We start from the raw sequence: 25,248 nt of genomic DNA, 5'->3' as shown, positions 1-25,248 counted from the left end.
GGGGTCAGTTTGTCTAAGGGCACCGTGGTTTGTGGAGAACACTTGGTTGCTGCAACACGGCGATGATGTGTTTTTCTACACACCTCCGTGCGCAGTGAGGCCCCGGGGCAGCCCTCGCCCCTCGGCAGCGGCGCCCACCCCGCGCCGCTCGCCTGCCCACCCGCCCGCTCCCTCAACGCCTCCGGCCTCCACCGCGCCGAGCAAAATGGCGGCAACGCCGAGCCCGGCCCGGCCCGCGCCGGAGAGCTCGCCCCGCCCCCTCCCGCGCCTCGCCCAATGGAATGAATGGGCTATAAATAGCGGCCAATGGGGCGGCGGGTGCTGCTCTATATAAAAGAGGCGCGGCGGCGGTGCCGGGCTCCACTCCGGCTAGGGCGGCGGTGGCAGCGGCGGGGTGCGGAGCAGGCGCGCAGGTCCTTGCCTCAGCTGCGGAGCCCTCGGTAAGTCCCGGGGGAGCCGCGCCGTCCCACAGTGGTGTTTTTTTTTTTAATTTTATTTTTTTAATTATGTGTGTTTGTTTTTAATATATAATTTTTTTCCCGGGTCGGAGCCGGTCCGCCCGCGGACGGCGCGGCGGCGGTAGGGGCCCGGGCTGCGGGCGAGGCGCGGGGGGCAGCGCGGGGCCGCGGCGCCGGCACGTAACCAGGGAAGAGGCAGCGGCTCCCCGGCGGCGCGGGGGCTGCCCCGGCGCCTCCCGCTCTGAAACCAGATTAACCCGATATTTAGCAGGGTAGTTACATACGCGACGCTCCCCCCCCCGCCCCGGGTGTCCCTTGCCGAAGGGCTTCTTGGAGGCTTCACCCCAGCCCCGAGCAGGCAGAAGCCGCCCCGGGGGGAGGCAGCCGCGGGCGGGCGGGGTGCCGCGTCCCGCCGCGTCGCACCTGCCGCCCGGTGCTCGGCGCTGCCGCCGCGCGACCTTGGGCGCGTCCCCGCGGCGGGCGCTGCCCCCGGCGGCGGCAGGGGGCCCTGCCCTCGCCGCTGGGCCGCTTCAGGGATGCGGCTCCCGAGGGTGACCAAAAAAAAAAACCCATCAACAAAAAAAGAGTCGTTCTTCATTTTTTGTTCCCCCTTTCTTCTGGAAAGTTGCTGTAGCAATGCGAAGCAGCGGTGGAACAAAAGCCAAGGTGACCTTGCCTCTGTGTGCAGCTCTCCTGCTGGGGGGCTGTCACGCACCCGGGGTGATAGGTGTCCCCTCTTTCTCCCCTAGTGTCTGCGGTAGGGTCAGACATGCCGTTCTCAAACAGCCACAACCTCCTGAAGATGAAGTACTGTGCTGACGATGAGTTCCCAGACCTGAGCGTTCACAACAATCACATGGCCAAGGTGCTGACCCTGGACCTGTACAAGAAGCTGAGGGATAAACAGACTTCCAGTGGATTTACGCTGGATGATGTCATCCAGACTGGGGTTGACAACCCAGGTAACGGCCGGGACCGTCAGATCCGCATAACGATCTGTTCTCCCTCTTTACTGGAAGTGCTTCTTGACAACAGCACCCAAGGCTCTTGAGCTGCTGAGAGGCAAATCTCATAAGGCGTTGAGAGACAGCTCTAAATGCACGGCTGTGTTAAAAGAAGCCTTGTTCTATCAAGCCGTGTTCCATGCTATGATCTGACATATCAACCCTCAGACACTTCGATTATGTAACTGCTCTGCTAAATACTTCTAATCTGGGGGGAAAAAAAGGAAATCAAACCAAGTGTGCTCTAATTATAATGCAACTAGAGCAGGGAGGGGAAAGCCCTGATGTTATGTGGGCTTACTTAGCTGTTCTGAGCTCTTCCTGTTTCGAACTGGTTATGTGATGCTGTGTGGCACTTCTCTGGAAAAAGGGGGAGCAGATGTGTTTACATGTTAACATTACAGTATTTATTTTTACTCTAGCAATATCAAAATGGCCCAACTAAATAATCAGAGACTGCCTCCTGATGAGGAGTACCCGGACCTGAGCAGCCACAACAACCACATGGCCAAAGTTCTAACCCTGGATTTATACAAGAAACTGAGAGACAGAGTCACACCCAGTGGCTTCACCCTGGATGATGTCATTCAGACTGGGGTTGATAATCCTGGTAAAATGCATTGAGAACATTTTGTGTGAACCAGCTGAAATAACTGGCGCTTTTGAATATGGCAACTTAAACTAAGCTTGTGGAGCTGGTGTTTGAGCAGGCTACAGAAATGCAGCTTTGTCTATGGCAGTATGAACAACAACAAAAAATTGAACATGCTTGCTTACAGCAAAGCATAATTGTTTGGGCATAAAGTTCTATCTAGTGGTCTAAATTAGAAAAATTGGAAGTGCTGGGCAAAATTGTCCTAAAGCAAACTTGACAAGAGTGTGGTTTAATGGCAAAGCTATGGGTTTCCATAGCACTAATTTAACTAACTGGATGAAATGTAAAATATGGAGTCTCTCCAAATGGTGTTTTTATATAAGAATGCATTTCAAAGTGACTAGACATACTACTAAAGAACTTGCCTGGCTAGTGCTGCTCTGGAGCACAGCCAAACATCACCCAAACTTAGCTCTTCTGACTTTATTACCACTCCAGGCCATCCCTTCATAATGACAGTAGGATGTGTAGCTGGTGATGAAGAATCCTATGATGTGTTTAAGGAACTCTTTGATCCAGTTATTGAAGACAGGCATGGTGGCTACAAACCAACTGATGAGCACAAGACTGACTTGAATGCTGATAACCTGCAGGTATAAATTTTTAATCAATTATTGATGCCTAGTAGTCTGAGGCCTGGGTACAGATGCTGGCAGTTACATAAACTGTTTGCTCAGGTTCTGTCCTTCCAGTATCACCCTGCACAGACTAACAAGCAGTTTGTCCATTGTAATCTGCAGTTTAAGAGCCTGCCCATGGCTGGGTAGAGCGATGTAGCTCACAGGTAACAGGAGCTTGCTTCATGTGCTCCTATAAAGTAGCTGTGCCAAACATGTTGAGTGTGTATTTTTGTCAGCTATGAGCTGCCATGATCAAGCTTAAACAACACTGTCCAAAGACTCAAGACTGTCATGAATCTTAATGCTTTTTACCATCTGATCTTGGATGTTTAAAAACAAACAAAAAACCCAAAACTATTCTGGTGATGTCATACTCTAGAATAGCCTTTGTTATGGTTAGGAGTAAGGCTTTCTACATGCTCTTACGGATTTCAAATGTTACTGTAGACTCTAGGAATTCCTAGCGCCATCATGGTGGGCTAGCTGTGGGTCATCTTGCATATTGAAATACTGAATGGCAGCTGAGAATAATTCTCACTTGCAAGAGTAAACACCTACCCAAACAACAAGGCAAGCCTCATGTTACATCTCTGGATTCCAGATCTGAAGGGAAAACAAAACCCCAGATGCTGGTTGTCTGCTGGTAATCCTGACATCTAGCACATGTTTAGTAGCCCTAGTCTGAGATCAAAAGCAAGGGTTACACTGGATGCATATTTAAGCATATTAAGTGGAAGCCACTTTAGGGTAGGTATTTTGGCAACAAGGTTGTTCTCACTGGTTTCTTAATTTTGTAGGGTGGTGATGATTTGGATCCTAATTATGTGTTAAGTTCCCGTGTCAGAACTGGTAGGAGCATCCGTGGATTCTGTCTTCCCCCTCACTGTAGTCGAGGAGAGAGGCGGGCTATTGAAAAACTCTCTGTTGAAGGTAAAGTGAGAACTGTATGTATTGGGAAAAATACTTTTGCCCTCTGGGATGTTCTGGGCAGTTTGAGAATGGAGGCAGTAAGCAAAAGTCTTCAGGATTCTTAGTCTGAACATGGAGCCTTCCCTTAAAAGGGCAGTTTGAAATATAACTGCATCAGCATTGCAGTTTGTAGCTGGGGAGAAAGAGAACATATCAAAGGGAAGCTGGACTGTGTTAAGGTGACCTTCACTGATCTTGAAAGGTTTTTTTTCTATGTGCATGTGGGGAAAGGAGTTGGTTCATCATGGCTCAAACCTGAAATGTAACAGGTATGTAGCAATGTCAGGGCTTGAGTCATGGCTACAGTATTTTGTGGCTGCTTTTAATTGACTTCCATTAACATTCAGCTTGCTCAGAGGTGTAGCCTTGTTCTGCTGAATGTGCAGTTGACTGGAATAAGCTCTAGTTCTCAGAGGAACTCCTCAACTGCAGTTTTTCTTTATTGTCTTCTTTAAGTGAGAGGAAAAGATACACCCAAGATCCAGTCTGGGAGACTGGCAATGTGGTCATTCCAAAACCTCTCAAGAACAGGATACCAGTCTCTGATTAGATTAATGCAATTTATATTCATGACCCTGATTCTCCTTGGAAGCAGTGCAGTTCTACAGTTAAGCAGCAGTAATGATCTGAAACTGTATGTAAGGGAACAAAGGCTACTTGTACAAGCCTGGAAGGTACAGACAAATCATCTGATACTACTTTAAGTTCTGTAATGCTACAGGGGCATTGCCATTGCAGATGAAAGCAAGGGAGGAACCCAAATCAGCAGATCAGATACTGCCATACTTTGATCTCTAACATGCTAAGAATGTCTAGCATCTTTGGTTGCATCCTGAACGTGTCACTCTTTCAGCTCTGGGTAGTCTGGAAGGTGATCTCAAGGGGAAGTACTATGCTCTGAGGAACATGACCGATGCAGAGCAGCAGCAGCTGATCGATGATCACTTCTTATTTGACAAGCCAGTTTCTCCTCTTCTGTTGGCATCTGGGATGGCACGAGACTGGCCAGATGCCAGAGGTATCTGGTGAGTATTTCTGGAAGGGAAGAGATGTTATATTAAATACATGGAAAAATACCTTGAAATATAAGTTGCAGTGAGCTGTATCAAAGCAAAATAACAGTTTTTGAACTTGTATTACCGAATCTAATGGGAAGCATCTGAGTGGTATCCTTTGGGGAACTTGAATCTGAACCAGAATTGGGCTGGTAACACATCCAAATGTGGTGCCAAGTAAGAATAATGTAACCTGGCTATAGCCAATGCCTATCTATCTTGCACTGTTTTGTGAAGCACTATACAATAACAAAAACAGCTTATGAAGGCAGATCCCTTTCTTATGGTAACAAACAAGAACATTGACTTAGCTGCAGACTTGATAGTGGGGATGTAACTGCACTCTTGCAGTCTTATTTGCCTCTACCTGCAAAAACTTAACCTGTAGCTTCTGATGTTGGACCTGTATGGCTTTATCTCTACAAGTGATAAGATTTTCTACTCTAGAGACTTGGTGGCATAAGTTGGCTGATGCACAGGTGTGGAATGGAAGGATTCTGTTAGTCAGATGTAGGTCACCTACATAAAACTCTGCTTCTCAGGAGCTTTTGCAGCATAATTACCTTCCTTCTAAGCTAAGGGCTAGGGTTTTTGAAAACTAGAATACTCCAAGCTTATTAATGTAGCTGCTTCAGGACAACCCAGAGAAGCATGCTTTGTTTCTGTAGGTCACCTTTAAGATTGCATCATCTACCTGCAGATTGCCAACACTAGATAGCATTCTCATCTGAGCATGACTAATGTACAAGGTTGAAGTGTTAAGTCTCAATGTAGTCTGCAATTTTTTTTTCAGATACTGGTTAATTCTTGATCACAATCAAGCTGAGAAATCATCAGCATGATGAATACTGACATTGGTACCTATTGCAAGCTGCAAGCTAGGACTGAGGGGCCACTGCTTTTAACAAGTTCTTGTGGCATCTCTTAAGAGCTCTTGATTTTAAAATTAGTGAAAGCTTCTTTATCACAACTTTTTACCTGATATGAAGAATAGGTGCAGCTTAACAGAACTTGATAAACTTCTGATAAAAGGCTTGGCAATACACTGCTGACATGATATCATTACAAACCTCACTGTGTACAGTTGCTGCCTCGATGTCTATATTGATCATCCTTCTGGGAGCTTGCTGAAAATATCTTAAATGTATAAACTCCTACCACAGATGAGCTTAGAATGACTAAATTTTAGGTTTTGATACATTAAGGTTGGCCAAAGTTATGTTGTTACTTTCTCTGAGCTGTCCAGAAATACACTACTTTTCTTTCTCTTGAAAAGAACAGAGGAAAGACTATTAGTTTAACTTTGTTAGAGCTTTCATGGACAGTGATAATAAGGATTTAAGAAGAAACCAAGTGAGCCTCTCAAAAAAAAAAAAAGCTACTGTGATGAGTAATTCGGTGCTAGAATATATGCTGAAAGTGTCAAGTGGATCAGTAAGTTGTTTGGCTTATCTCCTAGGCACAATGATAACAAGACCTTCCTTGTTTGGATTAATGAGGAGGATCACCTTAGAGTTATTTCTATGCAGAAAGGTGGCAACATGAAGGAAGTATTTACTCGCTTCTGTACTGGGCTAACACAGGTAAATGCTGTTTGGTATTGCCTGAGCTGTAGGTTTAAATGATGTGTGATTCTCTGGTCAAAGCTGGCAATGCGAAATCTTTCAAGCTGGGAGCATGCCAGATATTCTCTACTGCTGAAACAACTTACGAGTTCTACGTAGCTTGGATCTCTTGGAACATCTTGATGAACTCCAGAACTGTGAAGGCTCTGAAATGCCCATAATGGCAAAGCATTACAGCTATGAAATCTAGAATAAATTTTCTAATGTGGCACACTTGTCCAAGTACCTAAACTGTACTTAAAGGATCTCTGGGTGGTTCTATAAATCTCAGCATATAGACTCTGGGTGGGAGGAGAAATTGCTTCAGTGTGGATGGGCAGAGCTGGATTTAAGTTTCTAGGGTGCATGCTTTTCTCAGCTTTTGCTCTCGATATGAACTTGAGCATTACTAGCCCTTTCCCTAATCTGAATGGATGTTTTGACATGTGCAGCTATTTTGATATGTACTAAATCAAGCATCCTACTAGATAATGACCTCTGATTTTGTACTGTATCCTACACTTGGGCTATATCGCCACTGGGAGCAAGATTAAGGCCTTAAAGGCCCCCTACTAGTGACTTTTTTTCCAGATGGAGGGGGCTTATGTGACTGAATTAAATAACTACTAAAACTGTTGTGGCTGTTGCTATGTAACTGAAGCTGTAAATGAGCATTAACAGATGACCTGCATCCTTCAGATGGAGAACAATCTCTAAACATCTATTCTCTATTTATAGATAGAAACTCTCTTCAAGTCCAAAAACTATGAGTTCATGTGGAATCCACATTTGGGCTACATCCTGACCTGCCCATCCAACCTCGGAACGGGGCTCCGTGCTGGTGTGCACATTAAGCTGCCGAACCTTGGGAAACATGAGAAATTTGGAGAAGTCCTTAAGAGGCTTCGGCTGCAGAAACGAGGCACAGGTGAGAAGTGGTGATACAGTGGTGTTCCAGGACAGACTGACTACATCAGGGAGAGCCTGACTCCAACTGAAGCCATGTCCTGGGATGCACTGACAGTTCCTGTCAGTATTTGGAAGGGATTCTTGTAAGAAACATGAAGAATGCAGCTTTAAAATCATAGCTTGAGGGAGTGTGGCCATGCTGGTGCTCTGCTTATACCTCATTGTACCCAGCTTCTAACCACTCCTGGGTGTGTCCTTCTCTAATATTTTGAGCACCAGATAAGGGGGAGCTGGTGGCAGCTGTTCCTCTTGTAAGCAGAGATGGGACTCCAGATTTAACTTCTGGCTAGGGAATTTCAGCAGGTACTTCTGACCACAGGCTAGGTGTGCCTTTGAAGGATAAAGAGCTGGCACAGTGGCAGGCTCAGTGGCTCATACAGGCAGTCACATGCAGCTTGACTTTCTCATACTAGGAGGAGGTGACTTGTCTTGTTCTCGCTTCAAGCCAGTGAGAGAGGAAAGGTAGACTTAACTACTGTAGCAGTGGTCAGTGTGCTAACTAAACTTCATTTCTTGCACCAGGTGGTGTTGATACAGCTGCTGTTGGAGGGGTGTTTGATGTCTCCAATGCTGATCGTCTTGGCTTCTCTGAGGTGGAGCTGGTGCAGATGGTGGTGGATGGTGTGAAGCTGCTCATTGAAATGGAAAAACACCTTGAAAAAGGCCAGTCCATTGATGACCTCATACCAGCTCAGAAATAAAGCACTTTATTCTCATGCTTCCTAACTTATTGGATGAATAATAAAATGTCACTCCAATTCCAACCCTGGGGTCAGAGCCCACTTAGTTACACTGTAGAGAAGTCTTCCATCCATCTGTGTTAGAGTTTATTTTTTGATGGCTGAAATGTTGCAGAAATGAAATAAACTATTGTTTTGGCCTGACATGCCTTAGATGTGTTAACTGAATGACTTTGTGTAGAATAGCAGAGTAGGTTTAGTTGACTTGGTTTTCTTAGTTATACTGGGTTGGCTGGCTTTACAGGCTGGTGTCTCTTCCTGGCTGTACTGCTGCAGTCTGTTCCTTTGAGTTAAAAGTTCACTTGATGCTGCAATAACCATTTTTTTTTTTTTTGATTTGACTGTACTTGCTATAAACTCATTGCTGAGAACTAGTGTATAGATGAGTCACTGTAGACTGCCCTGCCTCTGAGTCCTTGTCTTGTACATCTGCTCCTGGCAACTGTAAACTGTCATTACCCTGCCTATGGTGAGCTGGACTGACTCCTCTGGAAGGGAGGGGAGGCAGGTCTGGGTACAAAGGGCTGCTGTTCCTCCTTGGCTGTAAGGCAATGCTCTCAGGTCAGACTTCAGCCCTTAATGCTGGTAAGAGGGGAAAGGATCATGTCCTTTAATCTGTGGAGGCATAAGAGGGTTGATGTAAGCAACTAAGCTGCCTTTTATGGTAAAGAGTGAGGTGAACCTCAGATTGAAACCAAGACTTTTCTCTGGCTGAGCTGGAACAGGCTAGCATGAAGAGCTATGGACTCTTAAGCCTGGTACAGAAAACATATCAAATAACTTTGTGGCTTTTCTTAGCTGTCTTGTGGTGGCCCATGCAATCTTATAAATGCCCCTAACTGCCCACAACTCTAAAACCAAGGAGCATACCCCATTTAACTAAATATTTTTTCTCAACCTTGATCAGGCTGGCAAGCTCTGATAAGCTTAGTGTTGGATTGAGTAGGTCTATTCTCCAGAATAACTGATTGATGTACACATGTACTCACTGCATGGAAACTTCATGTTACTAATTTAATGAGAGAAACTTCCAGAAATACTGATAGCTGGGTACATAGTATCCTTAGTTACAATAGCTTTTTGCAGCTGGTACAATTAGGTAAAGATAGCATCTGCTGACCAGTTCTATCCACTTCTAAAACCCCACTTTCTAGAGGGAATGTGATGAAAGGTTGATGTACAGTTTCACAGCATGCAGCTTTATATAGCATATATAGATAACTGAAGCTCTTTTTTGTAGAGACTGATATTTCTGAGGCTGTGATTGCATGCTGTCACCTAGCTGAAGTGATGTCTCCAGTTGGGGTAAACTAACAATTTTGGTGAAGGAAAGGCTGAGTGAACACCTGAGATGTGATTTGTTTTTAATACAGCTTTCTATGTGATTAAAACTTAACTGCTGGGGGAAGAGAAGAGATCACATTTAAGCAGTTTGATCTGCACTGGATGATCTTCATGTGTTTGAGTTAATCAGCACTCCAAAGAAGATTTTTTTCTTACAAGACTTGCAGGAACAGGGAAGAGGAAATGGTGCAAGAAACTACGGATTAGTTCAGTGTATTTTTTAGATCCTCCTTGCTGTACATCATGTCACTACTCCACAGATACTTGGCAAATGGCTGGTGCTGCATCTCATAATCAGTGTTAATTTAGTGGTGCCTCTTCTCAACACATGCAATATCTTTACTGCAGTCACGGTCATTATCTAATGGAAAGTTGTGCCTGAAAAGTTGTCCATTTTTTTCTAGCTCTGTCAGCTGGACTAATGGAAACAACTGTTTCTCCCAATGTCTTACTTTTCTTGTATCCTTAGCCCATTACTTCTGCTACATCTGCTGTCCTGAGGCAGATCCAGGAGCTGCTAAAAAAAACCATGGTCAAAGTCGCAAGCTAGTCTTTATTGCTTGCATCCAACTAGAAAATGTTTCTTTTCACTTTTCTTCCCCACCCACTACCTTAGCTGTGTTCTCTTCTGTTGCTGCCACAAGAAATAGTAAGTCTGTGCTTTTGTTTGAGCTTGTACAAAGCAATTGCAAATATACCAGGGAATAAATCTGTCACAGTATAAGGCTGGACAAAATGACCTAGCATAGCTGGTACTTGCAAAAACTTGTGATCAAGAGGGAAATGAGACCTTCTAACACCTTGTCTTAAAAGCTTTACTGAACAATTTGATTCTTAGCATTACTCACCATCACGACCTAGGTTTCTACTGTGGGTCGCAGATACCTACTCGAATATTGCAGCCACGTGAAGCCAGCTGGATGGAGCAGGTCGCTCAGGCACCCAAGATTGTCCTGGACGATAGTGAGCTGCCGTGATTTGCCGGTGCTTCAGCCTTGTATCAAGGGAAGAAAAGGAAGATCATAAACTGCTGGTGTTTTTTATATGGTGTGACTGCAGTTAGTGCTGCTGAAGGAGTTGCTCATGCCAGGCAGGAGCCCGAGAGGGCTGGAACGAAGGAGCCGGTGGGGCAGGAGGTGCCATCTGGCTCGATGAGCTCATGGTTGGCATCCGACCCAGCAATGATGGTGTCATTCGTAACCAGTCCCACGGCAGTGACTGGGTGAGCCCAGGGATCCCCAGTTGACAGGTACTGAAACTGTGCTACTACGCAGCAAAGTACCTATGGTTTGTGGTTGCTGGTTGGGGGAAAGGCAAGAACTTTTGGAAATCCGGGCAGGAGGATCCCTGGGGCTGCAGGCTGTGCTGCCAAACAGTAAGGACCTCGGCACTAACATCTCCCTCTGAAGATGAACCTGAACTTTTCTCCCTTTTAGGGGAAGGAAGAGATTGGTGCTGCTGTTCCACTGCAAGGGGGACTAGCTGAGGTCTGCCAGCTTTAATGAGGACCTCGCTGTGTTGTCCTGTTTTTCCACCTTCACAGTCCTTGTTCTCACAAGTTAGCATGCTGTCCCTCAGCTTCCCAGTCCAAAAGTGCACCAGTTTAATAATGTTTAGCATGAATTTCTTTTTTCTTTTTTTTTATTATCATCATCCTCATTTTCTTCTGAATGTTTCTGACACTTTTTGTGAGCAGCTACCTGGCCCTGCCCTGTGTAAGGTTCCCTTTCAGCAGCAATACCTGTACAGGGGCAGAGTAATTATAGGTCTCTGCTAGTGACTGTAAGGCAGCTCAGGCCACTTTCCCTCTCCGCAAGTATGGCACTACAAATAGTCAATATTTTGCCTGCCAGAATCCCAGGATCCTTATTTGAGAAATAAGCTATTTGAGAAGCCATCTACCTCTTACATTATGTTTACTGGCAGTAGATTGCCCATAAATGCTCCTCATTCGGTTTTCTTGACATCTACTGGAAAATTACTCATAATCTTCTACCCATTTGTGGACTAAGCCATGTGGATGACAGCGAAGAAAAGGCTCTAATTTCAGTATTACAGCCTTGACCCTGCCATGGCACCCTGCCAAGTCGTGGGAAGCTCCCTGGAGTGGGTGAAGTGGCCGAGCTCCCTGCACCCTCCCTTGTGCCCTGAGCCACGCAAGGGCAGGGGATGCGGTGGGATGACTGCTTCCTGAAGAGGTCCAGATGCTCCAGGGAGGCTCTCGTTCCTTGCTTCCAGGAATGAGACAGCCAAACCGTAAGACTCTTCTCACTCCCAAACAAAGCACGGAGCAAAGTGGTTTTATCTGCTGGCCACCCCACAAGAGCCTCCCAGGGCTGGAGATACAATTGCTCAAGTCCGTCCCCAGCGCCAGGGATCCTGGGCTCATCCTACCCTGTCCCTATGCAGGAAATGCAGAATTGCAGCCTGGGCCACGTAGCACTTTCCTCCAGCCTTCCCTTTCGGCTAGCGTAACCAAGCAGTCACTGGGCCAGGATGAAAAAGGAGGGTGCTATTGCCTAATGTCTCCGGCACCCATCTGAGACGGAGGAGGTTTAGGCTCCAGCCTGTCTTCAGGTGAGTATTACCATATTTTACGCAACAGGGAATAGCTTGAACAGGAGGATTTGAGTGATTTTGCTCCACCCACCCACCCACCAAAATATGTGGTAGCGTGATGGGCAGGGCACTCTTCTGGGAATGGAGAAGGCATCGCAGCCTTTTCATCTCCTGTTTGTTTGTTTTTCCTTTCCTCTGGGCAAACAACAGTCCAGCAGGCTTTTGGCTTCTCTGCGTTCCTCTGACTACTTTGCCTCCTTCATCCACTAAAACCAAAAATAAAAAAAAAAACATGGTTACTACAGCTGGAAATATCCATGCCACCATTTGATCCCGCCCTCCGCCAGTGGGACTTGGCAGTCTTCTAGGAGCTCAGGATTTTGTCCAGCTTTATTTTCTCCTAGTGTGGGGGTAGCCACGTCCTCCTATGGGTGACATCCCATAGCCTAAGCTGTTGTGGTGAGAAACTAAACGGATCAGCAAGATGGGACTCTTCACACAGGAAAATACAACGGCTAGTTCTGCAGCTGGTTTTCAAAGGTGCCTTGTATATGAATACGGTGGATTTTCCTTGTTTTTGAAAGGAAATATTTGGGGTACAAATGCTGCACTTGTCAGGCTGAGAGCACCAGGTGGGAAGACAAACCTGTATCGCACAGTGCGATTCTAATAGTCAAACTGGCAGCCTGCACTCCGGCTAGAATTAACAATTCATGGGGGAAAACTGCATTTAGCAGGCAGGATAAAAATAAACAGAGAAGCATCCAAACCTACCAAAGTTTTTTTTTTTTTTTTTTTTTTTTTCTTTCTCTCCTCCAACCAGTGAATGTGAATATGAGCGAGAGAAGTACAGGAATAATTTCAAAGGGCAAAACAGCTCATGCTCAACACCTGGGTAGAAGGGCTGTTAGCGCTGAAGTCCTTTCTGTATGTCAAAAACTTCTGCTAAAAATACAGAATAGGCAACCCAGAGTCATCTCTGGTGTAACTGCAAACTAAAGCCACAACGGAGATGAATTTGACAGACACCCGTGCGTCTTCGTAACGGCCTGGACTTGTCAACGTTGGCTCAGCGCGGGTTGCCGCGAGCTTCAGCTGGCTGCTGTTGTCTGATTGCTCTTCCCACATCCATTTTTTATGATCGGAGAGTAAAACTGAGAGTCCTCGGCGCTGAGGAAAGCTAGGAAGCGTCACCTTATATTTTTGCAGTGACCGATCGCCATGGGTGTTGGGCAGTGGTGCTCGGTACAACGAACCCTCCTCAGGGATGAGTGAGGCTCTTGAAAGTAAGTCAATATAACTCAACCCCCAAACCGCATTCCTTAATCTGGCACGGCAGCAATGGTTAGCACACATGAGAAACATTTTTGCTCTTGTCCTAAACATCCTGAGCGTGCATGAAAACTCAGCCTTTCCCTCAAAACCGTGCATGGTACTGAGCTGCTTTGCTGGAACGGGACTTTGCTAGGCAGCTTGGACCTGAAGCGTGAGGCTTTGCAAGAGCAGGAAAAGCTTTTTATGGACCCTAACAGCAATGAGAAGTGTTGTCATGAAAATAAAAGTGGAGCGAGAGAGAGGGCAGTTCTGTTTAGACCTAAATAGTCCCTGTTTGCCGTTCAAACGCTGCAGCGTGTTCAAAGCGCAGTGAAACCAGGCGGCAGAGCCGGCGCTGGGTTGAGGGCAGCCACCTTCCCCCTGCCCCTCGGAGCTGGCGGTTCGTGCACCGGCTTCGGCAGAGCGCAGCTTTCGCGCGCCTCCCCGGCTCGGCTCGGCGGACACAACCCTGCAGGCGGCCACGGAGCAAGGTGCAAACGAGATGATTACTGTAAGGTTCTCCGTGGCCTTGGTTGCTGCCCTTGCAGAGAGCGTCTGCGGGCGCCGGGGCTGGAAACGCGGCGGGGCGCCTCGAGGGCGTCCGCCCGTCTGGCGGGGCAGCCAGCGGAGAGGCGCTAGGCTATGTCCCGCTGCCCAAACCCTGGAAAATCCCCCGGGGTGAGGCTCGAGTATTTCTTACGGCTGTCCTGAAAGCCAAAGTGGGAAGGAGAGGTCTGCCGCGCAGGGAATGGGTGCAGACTGCAGAGCACCTGGCCACCCCAGAGCCCCCCTGGTGCTCCTGGGCACATCCTGTTTTGCCTGTGGCTCTCAGGGGACTGACCCCAAGTCCACGCTGGCTTTTCCACCATCCCAGAAGGTCCAGCCTCCTCACCACCAAACGCCCCATCCCAGCACCAGCAGGTAAGTGCTGGGGAAGGACACCATCGTCCTCACCCCTGGGATGTCCTACAGCGTGGGCTGCTATGATACCAGGCAGGGCTTGGGGCTCCTCTAGGCAAAAGACTGGGCCAACCTCCCAGTCAGATAGCAGCAGAAATGGCAGAGAGCCATAGCAATGGCATATGTAAGCCGTAAGCTACACTTTTTTTTTTTTTTTTTTTTTTCCTGTTACTTGGTGGTTTAGGCTTTTGGGGGCTTTTCAAAACACATTTGCTTTCCACAAGCAGCTTATGAGATCTCCGTGGAGACTTCATATACCACCACAGTCTGATTAGTCCAGACCTCTCCGTGATTTCTTCAGATGCGAAGCAGCAGATGTGGGATGGCCATCATCAGCCAAGGCTGAACATGTGCACTGATGCTGCATAGGTGAGCAGGGGTTGCTGAGAAAGGTACTTCTGTTTGGACACCATAGTTAAGGTGAGGACATGCAGAAGTGTGTTGAGGGAAGCACCCTCAAGCACAGCTCTGCCCAGATGCCTGCTGCTCTTCACACCTTCCTGATGATGCCCATGACCCTGCAGTCTCCAGCAAGCCCTGGGGCCTCACTGGGAATCGCCACATCCCCGGGCTGAGCCTTGGAGCAGCCTCAGAGAGTCTGAGTGCTTGGACGTGACAACCCTAAACACTGTGGATGAAAAGACCATGAAAGGAGCCTTGTGCGTACAGTAAAACCCGTTTTAAAAAGCAGACAAAGGATTTATTTTGTTTTTCTCATGCAGAATAAAAATCAACCTGTGAGCAGTAATGCTGAGAAATAACACCAAGTGGTCGGTCAGCTGAAGCCTCCGAAGAGGCACACGGCAGCAGATGGCCAGCGCGTCGTGGCCAAATGCTCTCATATAACCGGTGTGAAAACCACCAAAGACAAGATTTCTGTGCTCAGCCTGTGCGCTCGTTCACTCAGGCCTTTCCTGGCGTACTTTTACACTTTCCCTCTCGCTTGCCCTTGTTCCCATATCGCTTGCTGTTGATGTGTCCGCGCTGAAATTCTTCATCCCGCTTCTTTCTATTGGTAAGATATTAAGAAATATCCTCCAGCAGGTCCTAGGGAGGGGGCTGAAAATGCGGTGTCGTTTCCTAGCACTCAGTCCCATGACACCTTCAAACGCAAACGCCCGCTGTTAAACCATTGCTGACCCCTCTGAGGGTCACTTAGCATTACTTAATACTGAGCGTGGGGGGAACCGAACAAGGAAACCGCTAATCTTTGAACTTGGCGCATAATTCCCGGTTTGCTATTTCTCAACATGCCCTTTCTTGTCTTTCTACCCCACTGCGAAACCCCCTGGAGCCCCTAATCGTGGCTGGCAGCGGCCGGCTTGCTGAGGGCACACGGCGACCGGCAAGGCGCAGGAACCCAGGAGGCCCCATGTCCAGGTGGAAGTGGCTGCAGTTGCAAAACGAGCTTTCCCTATAGATGCTTTAGGCCTCAGAAGAGAGCCTCTAAAAATAAAAGGTAACCTGTGGTGAAAGACTATTACCAAAGCAGACTGAGGCGGTAGGATCTTTGCAAAATAAGATAAGAAAACTAAATAAATATATTGATTTTGAAGCACTGCGCTTGCATCCTACATAAAGCATTCAGCTAAAAACGTGCTTTGCAAGTGGCTGAAAGCTTGGCAGCATTTTCTTTCCTTTCCAAGGAAGGACCCCCACCAGCACACACCGCCTGCAGGCAGAAGCAGCTGGTCAGGCAGGTGCCAAAATTAGCTTTTTCCTCCAATGTCACATGAGAAAGAACCTGCTTTTTTTGACAGCCTGCAGCGGGCACCGAGGAAGGCCCCTTCCCAGTTGCGCTGGGCCACGATGCTCTCCCAGGAGAAGGGAAACTCCAGGACCGAGATTTAGAGGCACTGACCATCCTTGAAGCCCCAGACCCGAGCTTGGCAAAGCAAGCGAGGCTTGCTCCTTGAGCCCGTGCTGCCCTTAGCGCCGGCCGGCCTCTGCGTCTGCGCAATACTGCGTTTTCGCAGAGCATCGTGCAGATTTAAGCAGCCCTCGCAGCCTGTCGTCATCCCCGTTTTACCGGCCGGCGCGGGCGACGGCGCGCTGCCGGCTCTCGCTGGTGGCCCTCTGCCCTCCAGCTCGCCGGACCTGGAGGTGAGGATTCATCCTGTCACTCATCTTCTTCTCCAGAGGGAAAATAGAAAAAAAAAAAAAAAACCCTCCAAATCCTGGGCTGACAGGCAGAATCCTTCCCTCAGCTGAGTGTCTCTGTCATGCAAAAACTCACTCTCAGCCCTGGGCAAGGATTTCTACAGGGTATTTTCAGCCCAGCTGCTTGGATTTTTATTTATGTCCCTTTCAGTTTGCTCCTTCCTTGAGATTTAAAGAGAAAACAGAAGTAAAACTAAAACAGAAGGTCTCAAGAGAGCTCCCCCCCCCACCTCAGCAGTACACATTTCCGCCAGGGTTTCTCGCGGGGACGGAGCGGGCTGCGGGGCGCGCGGCACCGCGGCGGCCGAGGCTCCCGCGGGCCCAGCTCCGGCGCCGCGGCGGGAGCCCCGAGGGCTTTCCAGGACCGGCTCGGCTCGGCTCGGCACCGGGCTGGAGCTTTGGAAACGGGGCCAAGCTCGGGCCGCGCAAATGGCCGCGCAGATGGCTGCTGTCTGAAGGGTCACAACAGACCGGGGCAAAGCCCTGAACTTCCCGGACAGGATCGCGACACCCCAGACAGCACCACTGCCAGGCTGACTCCACAGTGACAGGTTCTGGAGGATCTCGGTTCTCCTTTGGACCTCTATTTCTAGACCGTCCATCTGCAGGTCACCAACCCTGGGCCACCATGAGCTGCCACGGTTTTGGCCCACCTGTATTATACTTTGTCCCCTGGCATCAGACACCTCTTCCCAGTATAACCACAGTCCTGCCTAAGCTTAATGAAGAACATTGCGGTGGGAGCTGGAGGCTCGTACTCATTGCTCCAGGCCCTGGGGGCTGGAGACACCCGGGCCTGTTGCAGCACACGTGCTCCCTGCTGCCATCCCAAGAGTCCACCGAGCTGAGCGGGGTCAGACCCGCCGCGGTTTCCTGCAAAGGGAAACCTGCTCTAGGGTTTTGACCGAAGGGTTCACTCTGCTGTCTTTCTGCCCCACCAAGGCTCAGCCTGGCTCAGGGGGTCACACAAGCAGTAGCTGTTACCGCCCAGGAACAACGACTGGGGTTAACACTCGCAAAACCTTGCCCAGGGACCACGAGCACCCTTATTTTTTCCTATGTGTGGACTAACTATGGCACCACGCTTTGCCTTTAACCCCAGCCACAGGCTAGGTCTAACTCCCAGTGTACTGGGGCCACCTCTGTCCCTCCTTTCCTCTCCTCCTCTCAGCCCAAAGACAAGTAAGGGCAACAAGCTCATCCCAGGAACAGATGACCTTTTCTGCGGAAACAGAGGACTGCTTTGGCTGATGCTTTGTCTTTGTTTTGGGCTGAATCCCACCTATTAGGATCGTCACTATTGTTATTATTCCCTTAGCTGTTTTTCCTCTAGACTTCCGGTATGTTCCTGCTCCAGGAACACACGACTTCAGCCCTGCCCGTTCCTAGGGCTCAGCAGCCAACAGCTTCAAAAGGCATCTGAGAGACCTGTCCTTCCTGGTAACAAGTGCTCCTTCTCTTAGATCGCCTGGTGACGCTGCCCATGACGTGTCACCTGGGGAGGAGCTGCCCAAGGAAGCAGGAACATGAACAAGGGCCACAGCACGAGGTACAGCCCGCTGCCAGCAAACGACAGGCAGCCTCTCCTTGCCTTGCTGACACCTGGCTGGTGAACCAGGAACCAGGAACTGCACCCCAGCCAAGCGCCCCGGCCTGAGCTGGTGCCGGCCAACTGGGACAGGAAGGACGGAAAGTGCCAATGCTCTTCACCAGCACCAAATCTGAAGGAAGTTTCTCTCCCGCTCTGTGAAGGGAGAAAAATCATACTTGAATTCAAGCATTTGACTGTTGAAACAAGAGTCAAAGCTCTAGATTTTCTGTTTTGCCACAGGCTAAGGGGTCCACAGAAAAGCTTGCTGTTCCCCTCAGCAGTGGTGGTGAAATGGCCACAGTTATCCATCTGCCTAAGGAGATTTCAATGCATATTCCCCAGCTGCAGACAGTAATCCTGAGTCTCAATTCCTTTCTTTCCTGCCTAGGATGCTTGCAGGACATCTCCAGTCCAGCCGACACAGCTGGCTGTGCTTTGGCCATAGCCTTTGGCCTCAGCGTCAGTGGGAAGAACATTCCTTTCCAGCGCTGCTTCCAACAGCTGTCAGCTCCTTACAGCGAGAATTTAAGAGACCTCCTGGCTCCCCAGAGACATGGTTGACCAGTCATGGGTGTGAGTTGACTGTGAATATTTATGACCTCCGAAAAGGATAGAAGATACCTGTCCACAGGACAAATGACCATGCAGTTGATGAAGCATTCTCATGGACGAAGAAAAAAATCATGCTTCCTCCTTGGTCTTCACCGAGGCTGTATGCAAGCCTGAAGATCCTCCTATTAGGGTCTGTTGGTGCTATGAGCTGTTTTTCACTTCTCTTCCCCAGGACAGAAACAATTCCAACAAAGTTCTCGCAGTGGTGTGGAAAGTTATCACTCTACTTTGCTGAGAAGTAAATTTGGGACCCTCTCAAACTGCTCTGCTTCCATCTACCAAGAGAGTGCTTTTGTTGTCTTGCAGTTCAGTCTGTCCACACTCACTGAGAAGTTGAGGACATCGAGTGATATCTAACTTAAGGCTTAAGTAAATTTAACTCCTACCTTTCTTGTCTTGTGACAGGAGCTTGCACAAGCAGCACAACTCCCCATTTTCACAGCAGAACCCCTTCCCTTCCTCTTCTGCATGTTCACTAGCCTGATCAACATAAAAGACCCTTCCAAAGTGAGAACTAGTGGCCAGCAGAAGAGCATAATATCAGCAAAAGGAGAAGTTAGCCTAGCAACCAGAAAATAAATCAAGGCTAGCCAGCCTTCTGGCCCCAGCACAGTCTGGATTCAGGCCAGAACAGAGAAACGAAACCAGCCAAGACAGGAAGAGTCTTTGCTGCTGTTAGACAGAGGTTTGTCCTTCACCCTCCTGCTCACCTTCATCTTTTGGCAGCGCCCATCACTGCCAGCTATGATCGCTGTGATATAGAATAAGATGGCAAGAGAACAGGTTGTGATTTTGTGGAAAGATGTAATTAGAGAAAGGTGTAGCAGATGTGACTTTATGTCAACATCCTGCTATGATCCTTGCAATGCAAACACTGTCCCTATACATTCTCCTGCTACCCTCATGCTATCACCAAATCCACTCATTGGTCAGGAGGTCCTCAGGTCCTTGCTAATGCTTGATCTTCCATGACCAGATATCTGTCCCTGCAGGCCTGTAGCCAACCTGCAGAGGTCCTGCAATCTACCCAGGAAGCATAAGGTGCTGCCTTCTGGTGAACTGTGGCTCCAAGCCGTCATTACCACCAGCCTGAGGCTGGCAGGACTCTTCTCTCCTGTACCTGTCAGATTGGATCCTCACTGCAGACAGCCAGTAATAGCGAACTCTCTGCTGACCATGCATTAGTTGCAGGGCCTTTGTTATAAGCACTAGACAGACAGAGACAGGGATTAACATGCAACTGGCCTGAAAAATTGTGTGCATTGAGAAACTGGAGATATTGAGAAATAAACACGTAAGTGGGGAGCTGCCTGTGGCAACATATAGCGTGAAATGATGTTGCTCTGTGAGAACTCTGGGTTTGCACAGCTGCAGGTCATGATCTGCTCTGTGACCCCATAGCTACAGCAGAGGAATTGATGGCAGGGGATGGTCTACAGGAGCAAAGAGCCTGGAAAAGACTCTGCCCCTTCTCTTAAGCAGTTGGAAGAAGAGAAATGTCCATATCAGGAGAAGTACCATCTAGGCTCCATGTGTTGATATGAACATTGTAAATCTGGCCTTGGGTCAGATGGGTCTGCACCAGAGCCCTGTGCTGGTATCTGCCCACAGCAACTTCACACACTAATAAACACATGGGTTTTGACCATTTTATGCAGGCAACAGCTTGGCTGCATGACTTTTCTCCTTTCACCAAGCAAGAACTGCCTCGGATGGGTCATATCCAACTCCTGTGCTGGACCCAATCCTGGGATCCTAAGTCTGAGCACTGCCTTGGCAGACACAAAACTGAACTGGGATCCCATGGTGTGATTGGTTTTGGCCTGAAATTCCCAGTATTGGGTCCTCAGAGCAGCCTCTGTTTAACTCCTCAGCAGCCAGGGCACACAGACAACGGAGCACAGGCACTGGGAAGGGCAACTTAGATATGTCTCACACTTAGAAAGCATACAGGGGCTTAGGTCTAGGAAAAAGAGAAAATACCACAGAAAAAAATATTATTTCCTTCATTCAGCAATCTTCTCATACATGTTATATCAGGATTGGGTCAATAAACTTAGATCACTTTAGTCTTTTCTGTTCTGGATTTTGCTCCATTTTTGCTCAGTTGCCTCATTCTGGAAATGCCCTAGTTAGAGACCCTGTCACTCTACAAGGCAGATTTTAGTACCTTTTCCTGAATCTCATCCCACCCTGGGATTTTCCACACCTCAGCTGTTGAGTAGGATTTCTGGCAGGCCTTTTTGTCTCTGATGGCATCAAGGCTGAGCAGGGCTGCATTTTAGCTCCTACTTGGTTTAACACCTAGTTTCCTCTGCTATATGCCCTAGAAACGGGGGTAAAAGAGGCTATGCACCTCTTAGACTCAGCAGCAAATTGTACAACAATGTGCAAGTGCAGACAGCTCGCTACACTAAGATCAGAAGAACTGGTTTGGGAGCTCTGGTTTGCCAACGATCACGTTCTCTTTGTGCGCATGCTGAGGATTTCTAAATCAGCACAAACCATTCATCATCGCACTGGAGAGAGTGTTTTGGTCCCTCTAATCTACACGAAGAGCTGCTGCGCTGTCCAAGCTGTCTGTGCTGCAACCCTTTTCCGTTGCTACGAGAGCGAGGGTGGAGGGTGCTTTGCAGCCAGGGTGTCAGGCACAGGCAGAGGAGGTCTGTGCTTAGCTTTTCCTCGAGCCTGGTACTAGCACTCCATGCTAGGCAGTCACATCTAGGCATGTGGATACCATTTCTCCTTGTGCTCCTGGCTAGGCACAAGACACAGCTTTGGAGATCACAGCCTCCTGCCCCCCCCCCCCCAAGCATTTGCAAAGACACTGATGTCATCCCAAGTGCATGTGTGAATTTGATCAGATTTTGTTTAAAAGGTTAGAGCTGTAGAAAAAAAAATACTTGACAGTGATGGACTAGCAGCCCCAAATCACTACTTAACTAAAAACTGAAGGCTTAAAATGTTCTGGGGGAATCTACTTTAAAAGTACATCAAAAGTCTCCAACCTCTCAGGCTACAGGGCTTCCTCAGGTTGATGTTTGCCTAGAGGTGGACCGCTCCAGGGCTCTGGGCAAGCAGGCACATACAGCTTAGAACCACTCAACAAGGGCAAGAAATTCTTATTTTCCATCTCCTGGGACGGTCTTTGCTCTAATAAACTACAAAGACTGAGCAGTGCTGGCAGGTGAAAGGAGAGCCCAGCAGTGTCCTGCACAAGCCTCACGGGAGAATTGGGGGATGAGACTCTCAAGCAGTAGTAGTCAGTCATCTTCATCCTCAGCAATGCCCTACCTCCACGGTTACTAGATCGTAACCAATTTTGGCAGTACAAAACCCCGTTGTGTGAGAGGCCACCACCAGCGTGATCCTCACATTCCCCAACGAAGTTTCAGCAGCGAGCGTGTGACAAGTGTCATCAGCATAACCACAGCTTTCAATACACTATTCAATACACAGTCCTTTACTTGGCAGTGGTCAGAAATTAAATCCAGGTGTTTCTCCATTTAGCAAAGTTTCTATGTTTTGTTTAATTGTGCTTTAGGACTTGTTTTCATCCCTCTCTTCTTCACCAATTCAGCTGCTAATTCAAAGAAATTCTTATTTTTGCAGTTCAGATACTGAATGTTACTGCCTCCAAGACAGCAAACTGGAAAAAGACATTATTTAAATGACAAGAGATGGCAAAGATGAAACGCTCTGTTTATTCTCATACATTGCCATAGGACAGGAGGGCAGAGTAGTGCAGAGTTAACAGTAACTTGGTAAGAGATGCTGGATATTTATTGTAGCTGGTTTAATAAAAATTGCTTCTCCCTGCAAACCTTGGTTCTCATCCTTACGTGCTTCCCCCTCCCCTTCAGTGAAGGCTTTTGTCACTACCTTCGGTTCTACTGCTTTCCAAAGGTGGTTCCACATTTCCATGTTTCTTCATAGCAGCAGAATTACCCAGCTGTAAAATCAGAAAAAACAAACTGCCTCGCACTATGCAACACTCACCCTGGCAGACCAAGCTGATGTCAGCAGTAGGAAGAAAATTGGACAACAGTCTTCAGTACTTAACTTCTTGGGATACTTTGCCTTAAATATTTAAATTACTTGAGTCATGATGTGCACAAACCAGACTTCAGCTCTCTCTAGGGAATCACGGAAGTCACTGACTCCAGATTCCCCCCCCCCCCCCCCCAAACTGCAGGTCGAATCTGAAAAGTGACCTTTTAAGGAGAGCTGCCTCCTGATCAGTGGATCTGGTCCCCGCTGTGAACTGTCGTGGTTTTTAGCCTGGTTTCCTAGAAAAACAGGCCTTATGTAAGCAGGGACTGTGAGTGACCACACGTGCCCACGTCAGTTTGATCTGTCCTCCATATAACTTTTGAACCTATAAGCTATTTTCAACCAGATTTGTCAGAGGGATAGGAGATACATTAAAAAAAAATGTTTCTGGAAATCTCCTAAAAATAGATAGCTCTGTAGAGGAGTAGGCCTTTATATGCAGCCTTTTAAGCTGTAGTTTCAGCCCAAGGGCTACTGGGACCAACACACACAGTACGAAGCAGGGAGGCACCACGGCAGCGCCTGGGACAGGAACCAGGCGCCTCGTGCTGCGGCGCGCACCGAACCCCGCTCCCACCCCCAGTGAGCTCCCACTACTCCTCTCCCCCCACACCTTGCAAACGCTGCTTTCAATCTCTCGCCCACGCAGAACCAAATACCCACGGAGGAGAAAAATGCAAGTTGTTCCTTACACCACTGTGACTGGTGCAGTCTTTTCCTCCTGCTCGTGTAGGTCGCGCTTCAGAAGAGCCGACTGCCGCCCTCCTTCGCCTAAGGGGCTGCCACCGGCCAGTCTCGCCCCGTCTCCTTAGCACGTACAGCCCACGCCAGCCACGTCACCTTGGGGCGCTCTGTCCTGCACATTGCTCACCGCTGTGCAGCTCCGACATGCCTTACAGAGTTGGAGGATGTTTATGTTCTGGTGAGGCACTTTATCCCCCAGTGCGAAGTCTGGAAAGCATCTGGAAACACAAGGATCTAGAAGAGGTGGCAACTGCTCTGCGCCACAGACTTGCCCTGAGGTTTTTAGCTGGGCCAGGAGCACTTCTCAGCTAGGAGCATGCTTGCACATCCAGTTCAGAGGTTCACAGCGCTCCGACACCACAGGAAACCTCAAAAAGGGACTGTCACTTGAACCTAGGCTTAAGCCAGCAGAAGCATTCGGCCAGAAGCGCTCAGCCGCTGCTAACCTCTTGAGGAAGAGAAGGGGCAAAGTTTCAGATGCCAGGGCAGGTTCAAAAAAGGGTCAGTTAGATAAAACGATTATTTTTATGTACATATAAAAATGTCGGACCAAATAAATTTGCCCAGTGGCTGTTCCCAAGTGTCTTACAGAAGTGGGATGAGGAACAGAACCTTGAGAGCACAATTCTGCTTTCTGCTCCTCCCGCACGTCTAAACGGAAACGCACCAAGTGTTTCTGTTCCCACTGCACAGCGTCGAGCTCCACACGTGACCCCGCTGCGAGCAACACGTACATGAAACTGCCTTGCCAGGGAAACGAGCAACTATAAAAGGACTCGGCAACCGGTGGTATCTACGACCGCAAAAAGGAAGGGGAAGAGTGACACAGTTATTTTACAGACAGAACATAAAGTAGTCTGAGATCAGCTAAAATAAACATCTTCTAGGTTTCCACTCACTGAATCCAAACACTACAGTGACAAATATTAGTACTAGACACTACTAATCCACCAATTTCAAACCTTGATTAAAATAAAAGCTGCAGCAAGATACCAGATTTGGAAAAATCCTCAACAAATAAGCAAGTTTCATTTCTTGCTTACTCAAAGCACAAGTGACCAGATCTGTTTGAAGACTAAAACAGACTGCAGGCATGAAAAATGCCCTGCATAAAGCTTTAAAGATTTACCTAACAGAGAGAAATACAAATGGCAAGTGATCCCAGATTATTTTAGAAAACCTAGCTGCAATTTACAGTCCTGATTAGAATGATTACTAACGGATGAACAGCAAAATAGCATCATTAATTAAAGAATCAGAAATTAATTTAAATCTTAAATATTACCTGTGCCCTTCTAAGCAGAAAAACATGGTGCCTCACATGGCAGTTTTCTAGGAAAAAAGATCCAACTGTATTTAAAAAAAGTAGAAAAGGGTTTTGCAGCAGGTTTTACAGGGTTTCCCATCACAAAGCTAAAGACCATCTAAAAACCCTTCAACTCTGGAAAAAATGAAATACAATTGAAAATTAGATGTAATACAAAGGTATTTTTCAACTAGAAAAATACACAGCTTCTGTAAGAATTTTACGCTGATTTTTTTCCCTATTGCTTTTCCACAGTACATCTAAGTTAACTGGCAGCATCGCACCCTGAAGAGAACATAATTCCTGACGACCTACGTGAAACTGCTGTAAGACACGGACTAAATGGTTTGTGGAAGGTCTTTTTTTAATATTTGAGATTATCACAGAGCCAGCAGGTTGTTTCTGCATTTGAGAGACATCCTGTGGCCGTTACGGACATTACAACCTTCCCTTCTGCAGCCCCAGAGCTGCCTGGCAGCAGGGAACAGCCACCGACTGCTGCTGCTTGCCGCGAAGCGCCCAACTCGAGCT

At 47.9% G+C, this 25,248-nt stretch overlaps 1 protein-coding gene across 2 annotated transcripts; it reads left to right on the top strand.

The window, feature by feature from the left end:
* Window positions 1-362: 362 nt before the first annotated feature.
* Window positions 363-8,220, top strand: CKB (creatine kinase B). Of its 2 annotated transcripts, none has more exons than XM_062576931.1 (8): window positions 363-440; window positions 1,208-1,420; window positions 2,556-2,710; window positions 3,535-3,667; window positions 4,560-4,731; window positions 6,221-6,344; window positions 7,104-7,293; window positions 7,857-8,220. In XM_062576931.1, exons 2-8 carry the CDS (start codon window positions 1,228-1,230, stop codon window positions 8,033-8,035), a joined length of 1,146 nt encoding a protein of 381 aa, XP_062432915.1. In that variant the 5' UTR covers window positions 363-440; window positions 1,208-1,227; the 3' UTR covers window positions 8,036-8,220. The 2 variants fall into 2 exon arrangements, with proteins under 2 accessions (XP_062432915.1, XP_062432916.1); XM_062576932.1 differs by lacking the exon at window positions 1,208-1,420 and adding an exon at window positions 1,885-2,072 and having other exon boundaries at window positions 374-440.
* The last annotated feature ends 17,028 nt before the right edge of the window (window positions 8,221-25,248 follow it).

This window comes from Rhea pennata, chromosome 5, assembly GCF_028389875.1.
Source record: "Rhea pennata isolate bPtePen1 chromosome 5, bPtePen1.pri, whole genome shotgun sequence".
In the NCBI taxonomy this organism is placed as follows: Eukaryota; Metazoa; Chordata; class Aves; order Rheiformes; family Rheidae; genus Rhea; species Rhea pennata.
The sequence above is the reverse complement of the archived record's forward strand: the minus strand, read 5'-3'. Positions and strand labels throughout refer to the sequence as shown.

Coding starts and splice junctions, on each gene's coding strand:
- CKB (XM_062576931.1), top strand. CDS start 1,228: ATGCCGTTCTCAAACAGCCACAACCTCCTGAAGATGAAGTACTGTGCT. Junction 3,668..4,559: donor TGAAAAACTCTCTGTTGAAG/GTAAAGTGAGAA, acceptor TCACTCTTTCAG/CTCTGGGTAGTCTGGAAGGT. Junction 6,345..7,103: donor TCTGTACTGGGCTAACACAG/GTAAATGCTGTT, acceptor CTCTATTTATAG/ATAGAAACTCTCTTCAAGTC.